Here is a 14,727-nt window from a genome sequence, read left to right as displayed (position 1 = left end):
ACTCTCTCTTTTGCCTACGAGCAGCAGCTGAAAGTGCTTGCCTCTGTATTTGTGTCTCCTACAGCCAGTGATATGGCTTCCGAATAACAGCTAGATCCATGTATTGGCGCTTCTAAAATATGTTTCTCAGAGCTCCCAACTTCCATGCTCTCAAGTTGTGCCCTTAAGCTTCCCACTTTGTGATTCATGATCCACTTGTGTATTGGCAGAACTACTTTTCTGACAATCTTCAGTTGTTTCTTGTTGCTTGTCACCTTTGCAAAGACATACATGCTGATTTCCACACTGACCTGCAGTGTGCACATGCTGGTTTGTTCAAAACCTATGCCAGGCTTTGCTTCAGGTTTTACTGGCACGGCATGTACCGGTTCTTGTATAGCTACATTCACTTATGCCTTGAGTGCCACTTCCACAAGTCTCCTGTGCATCCATAGTCTGGGTCATGCAGCCAGTTTTGTGTGCTACTCATCCCTTCAGTAGAGGGTATCAACCTGTACAGACCATTTCCGTGCACTGGATCATTGGGGCCATCAGCCACCTGATGCACTATCTGGAAACTGCTTCTTGTTAGCCACTACAACTTACAACATTGCATTTTTTTTTATCTTGCTACATTTAATTCTTTGCCATGAGGGACAGATGCCATGCGTTCCTTTTGGAAGTCTGTACCACACTCCTGACTGAATGCTGTTGACCATATAATGATGGCATTCAACCTGGTCTTGCACAGAGGCATAGCCAGGGGGTGGCACACGGGGCATGTTCCCTCCCCCCTTCCCCCTACCTTCCATGCCCGGTCAAGTTGGTGACCCCCCCCTAAAGAAATTCCTGGGTATGGCCCTGGTCTTGCAGAGAACTTAAACCACACTCTCAATGACATGCTGTTTGTGTATGTTGCCTTTGACCAATGTAATTGGGACTTCATGCTCCATTTTATGACATATGCTTACAATATTGCCTCACAAGCAACTACTAGCTTCTCTCCTTGCTTGCCGTGAACCTTCCACTACATTTAACACCATTCTTGAATAACGACCCTATAATTCTGAGTGTACACCATTAGCTGTGCCTGCTTGACGTGCCAAAGAGTGCCTTAAGAGCCACTTTTTTTCCCACTGATGACCAATACTAGCAGAAGTTGCAGTGTGTTGGTGAGTGTACATTGTCCAGCCTTTTTCTCGGTCTCTTTGGTTTGGCTCTGGGTCCCTGGTATCTCGCCAGGTCTCTCCACTAAGTTTGTCACAAAATATCATGGACTCTACCATGTTCTCTGACAAAGTTACCCGTAAACTATCTTGTTGAGTCGGTCACGCCTTCTACAGAACTTTGTCGCCATGGCCGCAAAATAGTGTACATTGATGTTTGAAACCCTATTATGGCCAATTTGTTGCGTCCTGCATTTGAGTCACCATGCTGGCACCTTTCTTTCCTTGAGAGTGATTGTAAAGAAGGACATGCATTTCAACAGCATTGCCAACATACCACGACAGCTGGCGGGATTCCATTTGCACACTGGTTTCAGTGAAGCCTGCAGCACCATTTATGCACAGCAATAAACAGTTTAACCCTTCAATGTGGGGTCATTTTGTTGGGTAATAGAACGAACACAGTTATGCAGAAAGGAAAAAAAATGACATGGATAATGGCAAATGCATTCTTAGTATAATATTCGCACTCGTGCCTTCGTTTCGTATCTCCTACCTAGTTTCATTCCAATGATAATGCTTCTATGATAGCGCCGCTGTGTCAGGGCAAAAAAAAAACTATAAATGTACAACAAATATCAGAAGCATGCAAGAGTGGTGGCCTTGTGCTACGGCACAAATATTTGAACAGAGAATCACCGCGGTAGTGGTGCACAAAGTCCGGAAATCATCCCTCCCATTTGCGGTTGTGCACTCCATATGGTGCAACCTTGCTCACGAAGAGGCGCATTCCACAGCACGCCAACAAGAACCCAGACTGAACGAGCCTGGAGATATGAGAAAATATGCTTCTAGAAATACACAGCAGATGGCGGAACTAGCTCAGTGTGTGACAACTTCGTGTTGCTGCACAGATTCAGCTGGAGAGAGCCGAGGACGTACGAGTATGTCAGTGACGTAACGGGACAGAAACGCAAAATCATACCAGTATGTCAGTGATACTGAATGGGTTAATAATTTTTATTGTTAGCCAACTTACTTGACTTTGCGTGACGTTTATCATGTCCGTGAGATCTTTTACCGATATCAAGTAGTTTTAAACTGTTTGCAATATGCAGGAAATGATTTCAAGCAAGTGGCCTCTATTGCTGCCAAAAAGTGGAGAGCAGTGGATGAGCATACAAAACAGGCAAGAACAGCATCTACTTCATGCGCAATTTAATTGTTGATTTATGCTCGTGTTACTGAACTTGTTTTGATCACATTTCAGCTGTATGCCAACAAAGCAAAGGATATTTCGGTGCAGCGTGAGAAGCAGTACAGTGAATATTTGTCCAGTTTGAAAATTGAAGAGATTATGGCTGCTGGTCGAAAGACCAAGGATCTGCACCTGAGGAGCAAGAGCAATCATTTGGAAGCAGTGAGATGCTCTTGCATTTTTGTTGTTTGTTAAATTTGTGTGTTAGTGTGTGTGTGTTTGTGTGTGTGTGTTTGTGTGTGTGTGCGCACACGGTGGGGGGAGGGGGGTTATCTCCTAAACAGGGCTCCTACTCTGCAATATTTTTATCCTTACCACCTTGTGCCTTTACCTCAAAAATCAAGTCAGTCTATTATAGTAACTCCCCGCAGGGGCGTCTGCATGAGCAGGCGTTTGGTGTGTTGCGACACCACGTACCTGAGCACATAGGGGTTGGACCCTCCCGCGTCTAACCGTGCGCTGCTTAGCCGTGTCTGGGGAAAGGGGGATCCTGGGGGTTGAGCCGATGCCTAGTGTTTGGTCCTTTAAGGCCCCCCGGTGGAGGCAACACACCTCTTCGGCCTCTGCTTCACATAGACGGCACCCCCGGACTGACCCACCCGGGGGAAATCGGTAGTTGCCTTTTCCTTTCTCTTTCTCTCTCCAACCTACGTATTTCTCTCACTTTCAATCTTTCCTGTCCTCTCTTTATTTTCGTGTTACTTCCGGCTTCGTAGGCAGCGAGGGTTAACCTTGTGCACTATATCCAGTCTTGGGTATATGCATTCGGTTATAGCGGGGTTGTACCGCTGGCGTGCGCAGAACTGAATATTTCCGTCCTGTATCGTCCCCTGGTTGGGCTCCATGGTGGGCGGCGGCCATCCCTGCCGAAAACACCATACTTCTAATGGCCACTTCTTTTCCCCGACTACCTGATCGCCCTCAGAAACGAGGGCGCACCGAAGATATTTTCCTATTTCTTGGAAACAAACCGCCAAACTTCCCCCGATTCCATGTAATTCATTCAAACAAACCTGAAAAGACCATGAGAATGATTTCTCCTTTCCTCGTGTCTAAGTACCTCACTGAAACTCTTGGTATAGGCTATAAAGCATCGAAAATGGCTAGCGGCGATCTCCTTTTGGAACTCCGCGATCCGAAACAGTTTGAAAATCTTCCTAAAGTTGAGTCATTTGGGGAAATCCCAGTAACAGTAACCCCACACCGAACTATGAACACCAGCCGTGGTGTTGTTTCTGACGGCGATTTGATGGAGCTCACAGAAGCCGAACTCTTGGAAGGCTGGAGTGAGCAAAACGTGATCAATGTTAAAAGAATCATGCTAAGGCGCGACGGGAAGGAGATAAAAACCAAGCATCTTGTACTGACTTTCTCCTCAAGCATTCTGCCTGAGACACTCGAGGCCGGCTATGTAATGCTACGGGTCAGGCCGTATGTTCCAAATCCTCTCCGCTGCTTCAAATGCCAGCGTTTCGGCCACAGTTCCCAGAACTGCCGAGGCCGGCAGACATGTGCAAAATGTAGTTCCCGTGACCATGCCTCTGAAACATGCGAAAATGCTCCACACTGCGTGAACTGTGATGGCGAGCATGCCGCATACTCGCGGTCATGCCCGTCTTGGAAGAAAGAAAAAGAAATAGTCACAATCAAAGTAAAGGAAAACATATCATTCAAAGAGGCACGCAGGCGGGTTGCATACCTTCCTAAGACCAGCTTTGCCGAAGTGGCGCGTCAGGGGGCAGTGTCACAACGGCCTCCGGCAGCTGTTCGACCCACAAGCAGTGAGTCGGCAGTTACGCCATCTGCCCCCGTGGCTGTTGCAGCTAGCGCTGCTCCGTCAACCCAGCAGAAGGGACCATCGACCCCGAAGGTGGGCGCAGCCAAGGCTGCCCCAACCTCCCCGGCCCCTTCCAGCGCTGGCAACAGCCGGCGCAGCCAAATCCCTCAGGGAGCCTCATCGACCTCCGGGCCGGTGGGCACAAGGGTCTTGCCTTTCGAGGCAGGACTCACTCGGAAAACTTCTCGTTCGCAGGAGCACGTTTCCGGAGCCTCACTAGAGGCAATGGACACTACACCTGTCCTCAAGGCGCACCAAACGCCTCAGGAGCGGCGAGGCTCCCTCGAATGCTTCAGAAAGGGCAAAACCCCGATTGCAGGGTCTCTAAGGAGCTCTGTAATCTAAGGCATCACTTCCGTTTCCGTACACACAGCACCTATTTACTTCCAATATGGATACCCAAATAATTCAATGGAACATCAGAGGTCTCCTTAGAAACCTTGATGATGTGCAAGAACTCATCCACAAACACAATCCAAAAGTGCTGTGTTTACAGGAAACACACTTAAAACCAAAATACGCAAAGTTTCTTCGACAGTATGTTACTTTTCGCAAAGATCGCGATGATGCAATCGCATCGCATCATCGGGCGGTGTTGCATTTGTAATTCATAAAAGCATAGCATGTCAACGTTTGCAGCTACAAACGTCCCTCGAAGCGGTGGCGGTTCGAGCTGTTCTCCTAAACAAACTCATCACCGTTTGCTCGCTTTACGTACCCCCGCATTACCAATTAAACAAACATGAATTTCAATCCTTTATAGATCAATTGCCAGAACCTTATGTTGTTCTTGGCGATTTCAATGCACACAGCAGCTTGTGGGGAGACTCTCGTACCGATGCGCGAGGTCATCTCGTTGAACAGTTCCTTTTTTCTTCCTGTGCTTGTCTGCTAAATAAGAAGGCACCTACATATTACTGTCTTGCAAACAGAACCTTTTCTTCAATTGATCTTAGCCTAGTTTCCCCGTGTATACTGCCTGAACTCGAATGGGAAGTTATCAACAATCCTTACGGGAGCGACCACTTCCCCATACTGCTAAGATCACCTAAAGAAAACGAATATCCACTACAAGCTCCTAGGTGGAAGATTGAGACAGCTGATTGGGATAAATTTCGAACTCTTACTAGTATCTCATGGGCTGACATGTCTTCGTTAGGAATTGATGCTGCAATGGAGTTTTTTACAGCCTTCCTAATAGATGCCGCATCTAAATGCATATCAGAAGTAAATGGCTTGGCGTGCAAATGGCGTGTCCCGTGGTGGAACGACGATTGTAGGATCGCTCGTAAAAAACAGAACAAAGCGTGGGGGTTGCTACGCGCCTCTCCCACTGCGGAGAATCTTGTTAAATTTAAGAAACTAAAGTCCCAAGGCAGGAGAACCCGCCGACAGGCCAGAAGAGAAAGTTGGCAGAAGTTTTTATCGAATATAAACTCGTTTACAGATGAGGCTAAAGTCTGGAACAGGGATAATAGAATTAGAGGGTGACAAACATATTCCCTCCCTTTGGTAAACACACAAGGCGATACCCTGCAAGACCAGGCAGATTCACTTGGGGAGCATTTTGAGAGCGTGTCAAGTTCAACAAATTATTCACAATCTTTTCTCAAATATAAACAAACAGAAGAATGTAAGCCAATAATAAGAAAATCGAGACAGAATGAACCCTATAACCGGCCTTTCAGTATTGCCGATTTGAGAGCTGCATTGAACACATGCAAAAGCACTGCACCGGGACCTGACAGAGTCATGTATGACATGATCAGAAACCTACATACTGACACACAAGTTACACTACTCACACTTTTCAACACTATTTGGGCTGCGGGATACCTCCCATCCACATGGAAAGAAGCTATTGTGGTTCCTGTTCTTAAGCAGGGTAAAGACCCTTCCTTGGCGGCAAGTTACCGTCCGATAGCTCTTACAAATTGTCTCTGTAAGCTTTTCAAAAAAATGGTTAATCGCAGACTCATACATTTCCTTGAACTCACCAATATGCTCGATCCCAATCAGTGTGGCTTCAGAGAAGGACGATCGACAACCGATCATCTTGTGCACATTAAAGGAAATATCCGCAATGCATTTGTTCATAAACAGTTTTTCCTATCATTATTCCTCGACATGGAGAAGGCGTATGACACAGCATGGCGTTACGGGATCTTGCAAGACTTGTCGGGAATGGGCATCCGTGGAAATATGCTGAACACTATTGAAAGCTATTTGTCAAATTGTACCTTCCGTGTAAAAGTCGGTAATGCACTGTCACGTCCTTTTACGCAGGAAACTGGTGTACCCCAGGGAGGCGTGCTCAGCTGCACTCTCTTTATCGTTAAGATGAACACACTACGTGCTTCACTGCCACCGGCCATTTTTTATTTCGTATACGTAGACGGTATACAAATAGGCTTCAAATCCTGCAACCTCACAGTGTGCGAGAGGCAGGTACAGCAGGGCTTGAACAAGGTTTCCAAATGGGCAGACAAAAACGGATTTAAAATCAACCCCCACAAAAGTTCTTCTGTTCTTTTTACTTCAAAGAGAGGCCTTGTTCCAGATCCTTGTGTTCAACTGTGTGGACATCAAATACCCATCAACAAAGAACACAAATTTCTAGGTATTATATTAGACTCCAAGCTTACTTTTATACAGCACATTAAATATCTTAAAGAAAAATGTCTAAGGACAATGAACTTAAAATTCTATCCCACTCAACATGGGGTAGCGACAGGAAGTGTCTGATGAATGTTTATAAGAGCCTAATTCGATCACGATTGGACTATGGTGCCGTCGTATATAACTCTGCCGCTCCGAGCGCACTAAAGATCCTAGATCCTGTCCACCATCTAGGTATCTGCTTAGCCACTGGCGCTTTCAGAACAAGCCTTATTGAAAGCTTATACGCGGAATCAAATGAATGGACCCTCCATCTACAGAGAACTTGCATCAGCCTTACATATTTCCTGAAAATACATTCCAATCATCAACATTCATGTTTTAACACTGTTAACGATATGACCTGTACTACACTTTTCCATAATCGTCCCTCTGTAAGAAAGCCTTTCTCGCTTCGTGTGAGGGAGCTTAGTGATGAAATACATGTCCCACTCCTCAAGCTTCGCCTAATGCATCCAACCAAGTTGTTACCACCTTGGGAGTGGTAGGTCATAGAATGTGACATATCCTTTTTAGAAGTAACAAAACACGCACCAGAGATCGAAATCCAAACGCATTTCCTAGAACTCCAGCACAAGCACTCCTGCGCAGAGTTCTACACAGACGCTTCGAAGTCTAGTGCCGGGGTGTCCCATGCTGCCATCGGCCCATCCTTCTCAGAATCCGATGTACTACATCCCGAAACAAGTATATTTACGGCCGAGGCCTACGCATTACTGTCTGCTGTGAAGCATATAAGAAAATCAAAACTTCAAAAGTCAGCGATATATACAGACTCCCTAAGTGTCGTGAAGGCCCTGATGTCACTCTATACACACAAAAATCCAGTACTTAATGAACTATATTCTGTCTTGTGTAAAGCGCACATATCTAACCAGCATATCATTATATACTGGGTGCCTGGCCATAGGAGCATCGAGGGTAACGTTCTGGCGGACGAGATGGCCATGTCAATCGCATCGCAAGCTGTTAACCCTACTGCTGAGGTGCCTGTCACAGATCTGAGGCCTTTTATGCGAAGGAGGCTGCGAGACCACTGGCAACGCATGTGGGATGCGGAAACGGATAATAAGCTCCACCTGATAAAACCACAGTTAGGATTCTGGCCCTCTACTACAACATCACGCCGAACCGATGTCCTATTCTGTCGTCTCAGAATAGGACACACATTTGGCACCCATAATTTTCTACTCACCGGAAGTGAGCCTCCATTGTGTGGTAGATACGGGGAGAGGCTGACCGTGCTCCACGTCCTTCTGGAGTGTCGGGAAGCCGAATCTGAGAGAATGAGACATTTTTTCTTAGCATACAGGCAGCACATTCCTCCTCATCCTGTTTCTCGGTCCAGAACCGCTTTTTAATACAGACACAGTCCTAGGTTTTCTCAGAGATGTGGTCTTACATGTTATTAGTCCCACGCATTCGTAGCGCTTCCTCTCTTTAGAGGATGCCGCTGGGATAGTTGTACTATATAGCACATGCCTCCAGGCACTTGTGTTTCAAGGGCTCTAAGGAGGCAGTAGTGCTCTAGCATATCTTATAACCTGATATATTTTTACACATCGTATTATTTTCCTTAAATGCATCTTAATGCCCATAGCACATGTCACACGTCATCGCCATAATCTTATTATACAGATTCTACGCACTTTAGCGCGACTATTTTTAAGGCCCGTTTACAGCCACGTCACACCAATTTCATAGAACCCATAATTACTGTACACTGCGATCACATCACCAAGAACATGGCGCTCTTTGACCATACCTGGCCCTTGTGCCATTAAACATCAATCATCAATCAATTATAGTAACTATGTTCTTTGAATCATACCAACCCTTTAATCCAATAAGGTCTGCTATCGGTATCCGTTACAGCAGCAGTGGTTTAGTGAAACTTATGAAATCTGTTGGTTGAGCATTACATGTGTCACATATATGCTCTGGGTTCGACTCCAGCTTGCGCAAGTTGTCTTTTTGTCCACTTCTCTTTTCCCATTACTAATAGTATTAACAGAAATGTACTTCCTCCTGGAATTACCAGACAGTCTAATTAGACAAATGTAACTTCATTTTTCCTGCACTCTCTAGGCTTCAGTATCAGCCTTACATGATTGTAATTTGACAAAATACCAAGGCCCCAAGTTCTTACAATTCATCTCAAGCTGCTGAACAAAGTGAGTTATGTGGCCTAATGATAATTTAAAGTTACCTTACACTTCGAAGCAGCTGAGACTTTAAAATACCTTGGACAAGCCGTGAGAATTTTGTTGACAATGACAATCAGCTAGCACTGACACTGCATCTATAACACTATTAAATTTTCACGTCTTTGCCCATTGCTCTTGCAAGTCCTGCCATTTCTGGAGATATTTTGCAGGTCCCAGTGCATATGAGATAAATTGAATACTTCCTCTTTCACGAACTTGCAGAGATTACGAGCCAGGGTCATATCCAGGAATTATTTTTGGGAGGGGTTTCACATGGACGATGACCATATTGAAATAGTCACTTATTTTTTATCGTGAATTAAATGCTGGAAATGCGTGCCAAAACCACAATATGATTATAAGACATGCTGTAGTGGGGGCTCCAGATTAATTTTGACCACCCAAGGTTCATTAATGTGTACGTAAATTTAAGTACACAAGTGTTTTTGTATTTTGCCCCCCATCGAAATGTGGCCGCTTTGGGCCAGGAGCCCACAATCTCGAGCTCAGCAACGCAACGCCAAAGCCACTGGGCTACCATGACGGATATTGTGTGTGAATCAAGCCATCACCTTTTCTAACTAGATGCCTGGGACGTCACTTCCTTTCCCATTGGAGGTGCCCTGCCACATGTTGCGAGCTCAAACTGCAGGGTAGCACTCACAACCGTACCACTGGAGTTATGTAACTCCCTTGGTGTAGCTTCCTGCTGGCAGTCTGGGTCGGTAACTTCCGTTCTGGTGTCCTGTACAGGAAGCCGTGGTCTAGTGAGGCCTGAGTTGATTGAAAACACAGGGCACAACAACTGGCTTCAGCAGCGACTTTGGAAGTCTTTCCTGAAGTCCACAGTGTGGAAGCAACGACTGCACACTACAGAGCCCTACAGGGAAATTTGATGGCACTTAATACTTTGTCAAAATTGCCTTATCCACTGGTCACGGAAACTGCTGTTCGAAGGTATTTAGTGGAAAGACATGTCCAGGTCTCCTTTTCTCTGACTAGACGAGCATTGTGGCATGCAGCAGTGGCACATTACTCAACGATTAAAATGACATATGGCTCAGTAATGCAAAAAAGGCCGGCATTCGTGTTGTCCACTTCTCTTGTGTCTGTGTCTGCACGCCTTACCCCTTTTTTGCATTATGAATCCTTACCAACTAGCTCAGCTTTCTGTCGTTCTAGGCTCAATAAAACCTACTCATGCATGAAAGCATAAAAATAAGGCAAAAGACTTTCCGAAAAACGGGTGCGGCAGTAAGCACCAAGCTGACGGGTGAACGAACAAACTTACTGTGTCTGGCAAAGAATAAGCACACCGTCTGCAAGCTAGGTGAAATCATTTGGCATTTCTCACCATGCTGCCCCCTTTATTTTTATGCTATTGGTTTTGTACAGCAAAATGTACAGTGGTAAGCTGAGTGAACGAGGAAGTAGCATCAATTTTGTGTGCTTACGCATAGATCACAATGTGTGGTTGTCATCTGCTCAAGTTTTACTTACGGCACCACGTCATCGACGGCGCAGCGGCCGGTGTGTTGCAAGCGTCCACCACAAGGGGTTCTAGTGACCATACCAAGTGGAAAAGGACGATAAGGGAAAGGCATCGGGTTTTTGGCTCACGTCCCAGGCATCTAGATAGAGGAGGCACTGATCAAGCACATCAGTGACATGTCATGGTATGAACATATTTTATATTTTGACATATACATACCATGTGCCCCATGTAACTTCCGCCAAAATTTTTAAATATGCAAGTGCCACGTAGCTGGGCAGAACCAAGGTAATGTTGTTTGTCGTTGCTTGGGGTAAGTCGGACTATTTTTTGTATTCTGCTTAATTGCATAATTAGTTATTATTAATAAATTGACTTGATTAAATATTATATTTAGAGCAAAAGTGTCAATTAGAGAATTGTAGACTATCCTGAAAAATTCCCGATCCAGCTTTCTGTTGCTCAATATGTGCTTCATAAAAGATTTTTTTCCAAGCCTGAAAGAAAGATAACGAAAAGTGCCACGTGTCTAGTAATTGTGCAGCACTTTTGGCGGGCTTTGGCAGGCTTCTTTCAGGCTTGGAAACAGGCCACCACAGTCATGGCCCAGTGGAAAGAATGCCTGGCTCGGCAACGGGAGGTGCGCGGTTTGATCTGTACCACCGTATAGCCACTGATTTATAAGACAGGTACAAGCAGCCTCCGGCCAGATGTCCAGCTTTCCAGGGGCACATTGCTTAATTGGAAGAGGTTCGTAAGACTGCTATTCTTGCTGCGCAAGACCCAAGACAAACTAAACACCCAACAACTTTCAAAAAGGAATCTAGCGGTCCCATGCTGCCAACTTCGCAATAGGTGGGTGTCCTTCCAAGTGTCTGGAACTCCCATAGTTGCCAAGCACCAAGTCAGGAGCACGTTTGTACCATTTTATCGGTGGATACCTGGCCGCAGCACTTGTCTGCCTCCCACAGCAGCGGCGGATGCTCGACTATTTCACCAAAGCTGTGGTGGGGACAAGGGGTGCCAGGAGACCCTCGCAAATCTCTATAGGGTCCCCTTTCGAGATGAGAACCCCCATAAACAAACAATTGTCAGGTTGTGATGCGCCTCTACCCGTTAAACAAAATGGTGGGTTTTCAGTGGCACCACGATTCGAACCCAGTGCCTCCCACATACGAGGCCGATGCCCTACCATTTCACCACCACTGTGGTTCTCAGGCTCGAGCAGTGCTGTCAACCTCTGAAGGCAGTTTTCCCCTAACTTGCATAAAAAGATTCCATAGATTTCCTTACATTTTTGCAAAATGTGCTTGTTAATCAGTTTGTCGATACAATTTCTGTGGAGGTAATTTTTTTTTTATTATTATGAAGGTAGACTATAAGTTTTATAGTTTAAATTTATTTCCAAGTTCACTTTAAATTATTCTAATAATGAAGTCATTGCACTCAAGATGGAATGATGTTGCAGTGCGAGCTTTTACGCTAAGAGGAATGCGTCCTGTGGAAATCCATATCCATAGAAGAAGATGTCAGCACGTTTATACTTCGTTGTTGTCCCAACTTGTTTTGCACATAGAGCAATGTGCCAAGCATACATGGAACCTTATTCAAATTGTAAGGAAGTTGGGCTCCAGGTGGTCCCTTACAAGATGTAGCAGTCTCAGAACAGTGTGCCACTTTACGACACTAATGCAAAAAAATGTGAACAATGTTGTTTTGTACTTTGTGTACTGACGTAGAGCCACCACACTTATGCACTTATACATTATTTTTCTACAAAACACACAGATACGTGGCCAATTTTTTATCTTTTCTCCAAAGCAAAACTCAGCCAAACACATGATCGCTGGGACTCTGTCCAACGTTGTTCCAGCTATGGGCAGTTCCCGGTAAATTTTAGTGTACGTCTGCATAGTTGACTGTTTAGCACTACAACCACATTTCTTGTGCTCGGCGCTAGGTATGTGTGTTCACTTACACCCTAATTTGCCTGTGCTGCTTTGTTCAATGTTGCAGCATACATTTATTTTGCTTTCAATAGGTGAAGTGCCAATAGTGACGGCACACGAGAAGGAATACAAACAGGACAAGGCTCGGACACGACAGGAAGCGCCTTGTCCTGTCTGTATTCCTTCTTGTGTGCCGTCACTATTGGCGCTTCACCTATTGAAAGCTATGCACCAACTAGCCCCACAACGTGTTTTACTGCAATAAGTTTATTTTGCTTTTTACAGATGAATATTTTATTCAGAGTGCACAGGCATCAGTGGCACAACTAGAGGTACAAATGGCAAAATCACATTAGCAGTACTCCCATAGAGAGCCCTGAGCATCTGCACCCTGTCGTTTACTTGGCGAGATGCGTTCACTGCGCTGCAGTATGGTCAAAAGGCATACTTCACAGACTAATGCAAAGGTAATTTTCAGGGACTGAAATCAAAACTCGCCGTCACGTCAACAGTTTCACTGTTTGAATGTCTTAGCGCTAAATTTCTCAAGGTTTGGACAAATTTACCTATTTCACCAAACAAAGTCAAAAATCCCTAGATCTGGGGATATTACCCATATTTGGCAGCACTGGGCTCTAAATTAGGCTGTAATGGCACTTACGCTGTGATTGCTTTCGGCAAATGGTCCAAACCAAGCATGAACCAGAGATATGAATGCAAAGTGTCCGCACAAATTTTATAACTCAATGCTGCTGCTGCTGAGAATGCACTAATTGCTACCAGTGGCAACAGAAGACCATGAGCTATCTGTATAGAAGGGTTACTACGAGAACAGAGGGGATAAGCTGTGCCATGCAATTATGTGCAATGCATGTGTTATGCAATTATGCCCACTTTTGCATAACTTTAGGTGCAGTCCTCTTATGTGCCTTTCTTCTTTCTCCTTTGACCTCTTAGAAGGTACGACAACTAAAGAAGCCAGGGCAACCTCGGTCAGCGTATATTTTGTTCTGCATTGAAGCCAGACATCCTAACCTAAAATTGACTGTAAGTAGATCAAGTGATTCATCAGTGATTCATCAAGTGATTTTGCTGACACCTCATGTAATACCCCCTTACCAGGGCATATGAAGAAATACATACATAAAATAGATCAATATAGATATTCATTACAGCTGACTTAAGCTACCATCAACTTCATTGTGCCTTCTCTACCCCTATATTAGGAGAGTTCAAAACTTCTGGCTGAAAAATGGAAAAACCTGTCAGACTCTGAAAAGCAGGTAAGGAATGCCACAGGCACTAAACTTCACGCTGGTGACCTTACAATACTGGTAATTTGCACCTGCAGCATAAATTAAAATGGCAACTAAAAGAAAAATGACTCAAAACACATAATTACTTGAATGTGTCAAACTGTCAATATGCAGCCAGTTTCCCCATGTAGTGGTGTCGACTATATGCTTGTGAAAGGCTTAATCATGTTTGTTATAAACACAAGTGAACCTGGAAGTACAAAATTGTATTCTAGTTGAGTTTGCCTTGTTCACATTTGAAGTCGTGCTCATGGTATATTGTGTCATTAACTTTGTGGTCATGCACCATGCATGATGATGACGACTGTGACACGTGATTGTGCAAGCATTGCTACATTGCTGATTTAACTGTCATGCTGTCATGTACTTCAAATTCATCCAAAGGGTGAAAGTGTTCAGACAAACTAATGTTTTTTGGGGCATCTGGCTACATGTTTCGACAAGTTTGCTAACACTGTCATCTAGCTCATCTGGCAGTTGGAGTTAGATGTCTGGCTGAGCTTCCATGTAGCTTTGGTAACAGTAAGGCTTGTATTCTGCACGGAAGGAACAGCATTTTCTATAAAATGGAGCAATAAGTGCAGCATGGGGATTTTCAATAGTTCGGTTCCTAATCTCTAATAAAGGTGCAGGAGACTCCCAAGCCATGCACGAAGCTAATGCTGTTTTTTGGCTTTCCACCACATGTCATTCATTTTTCATCGTGGTCTATAAATGAAAATAATTTGTTACTCTTTCATGGCACTGCACGTAACTCTTTCCTTACCATAAGAAATAGGCTCATTTTCATTGCTTCTGTATTTTAAAGGGGTCCTGAACCACCCCTTGGTCTTCGTAAAGAACA

At 44.7% G+C, this 14,727-nt stretch overlaps 1 protein-coding gene across 4 annotated transcripts in view; it reads left to right on the top strand.

Moving 5' to 3' along the window:
- Positions 1 to 14,727, top strand: part of LOC126548514 (transcription factor A, mitochondrial-like) — a 41,275-nt gene that overhangs the window by 9,404 nt on the left and 17,144 nt on the right. For 2 of the 4 annotated variants that reach the window (XR_011895964.1, XM_050196734.3), the window contains 4 exons: positions 2,264 to 2,334; positions 2,416 to 2,565; positions 13,525 to 13,614; positions 13,794 to 13,850. Coding sequence is in view for 3 of the 4 variants with exons in the window: in XM_050196734.3 (XP_050052691.1) it covers positions 2,264 to 2,334; positions 2,416 to 2,565; positions 13,525 to 13,614; positions 13,794 to 13,850 (368 nt within the window). In the remaining variant the exon portion in view is untranslated. Of the gene's footprint in view, positions 1 to 2,239; positions 2,335 to 2,415; positions 2,566 to 13,524; positions 13,615 to 13,793; positions 13,851 to 14,727 lie in introns of all 4 variants that reach the window. The other 2 variants (XM_055063450.2, XM_050196733.3) reach the window with 2 other exon arrangements.

Source organism: Dermacentor andersoni, chromosome 1 (genome assembly GCF_023375885.2).
Source record: "Dermacentor andersoni chromosome 1, qqDerAnde1_hic_scaffold, whole genome shotgun sequence".
Classification (NCBI taxonomy): Eukaryota; Metazoa; Arthropoda; class Arachnida; order Ixodida; family Ixodidae; genus Dermacentor; species Dermacentor andersoni.
This window is presented reverse-complemented; position numbering and strand designations above follow the sequence as displayed.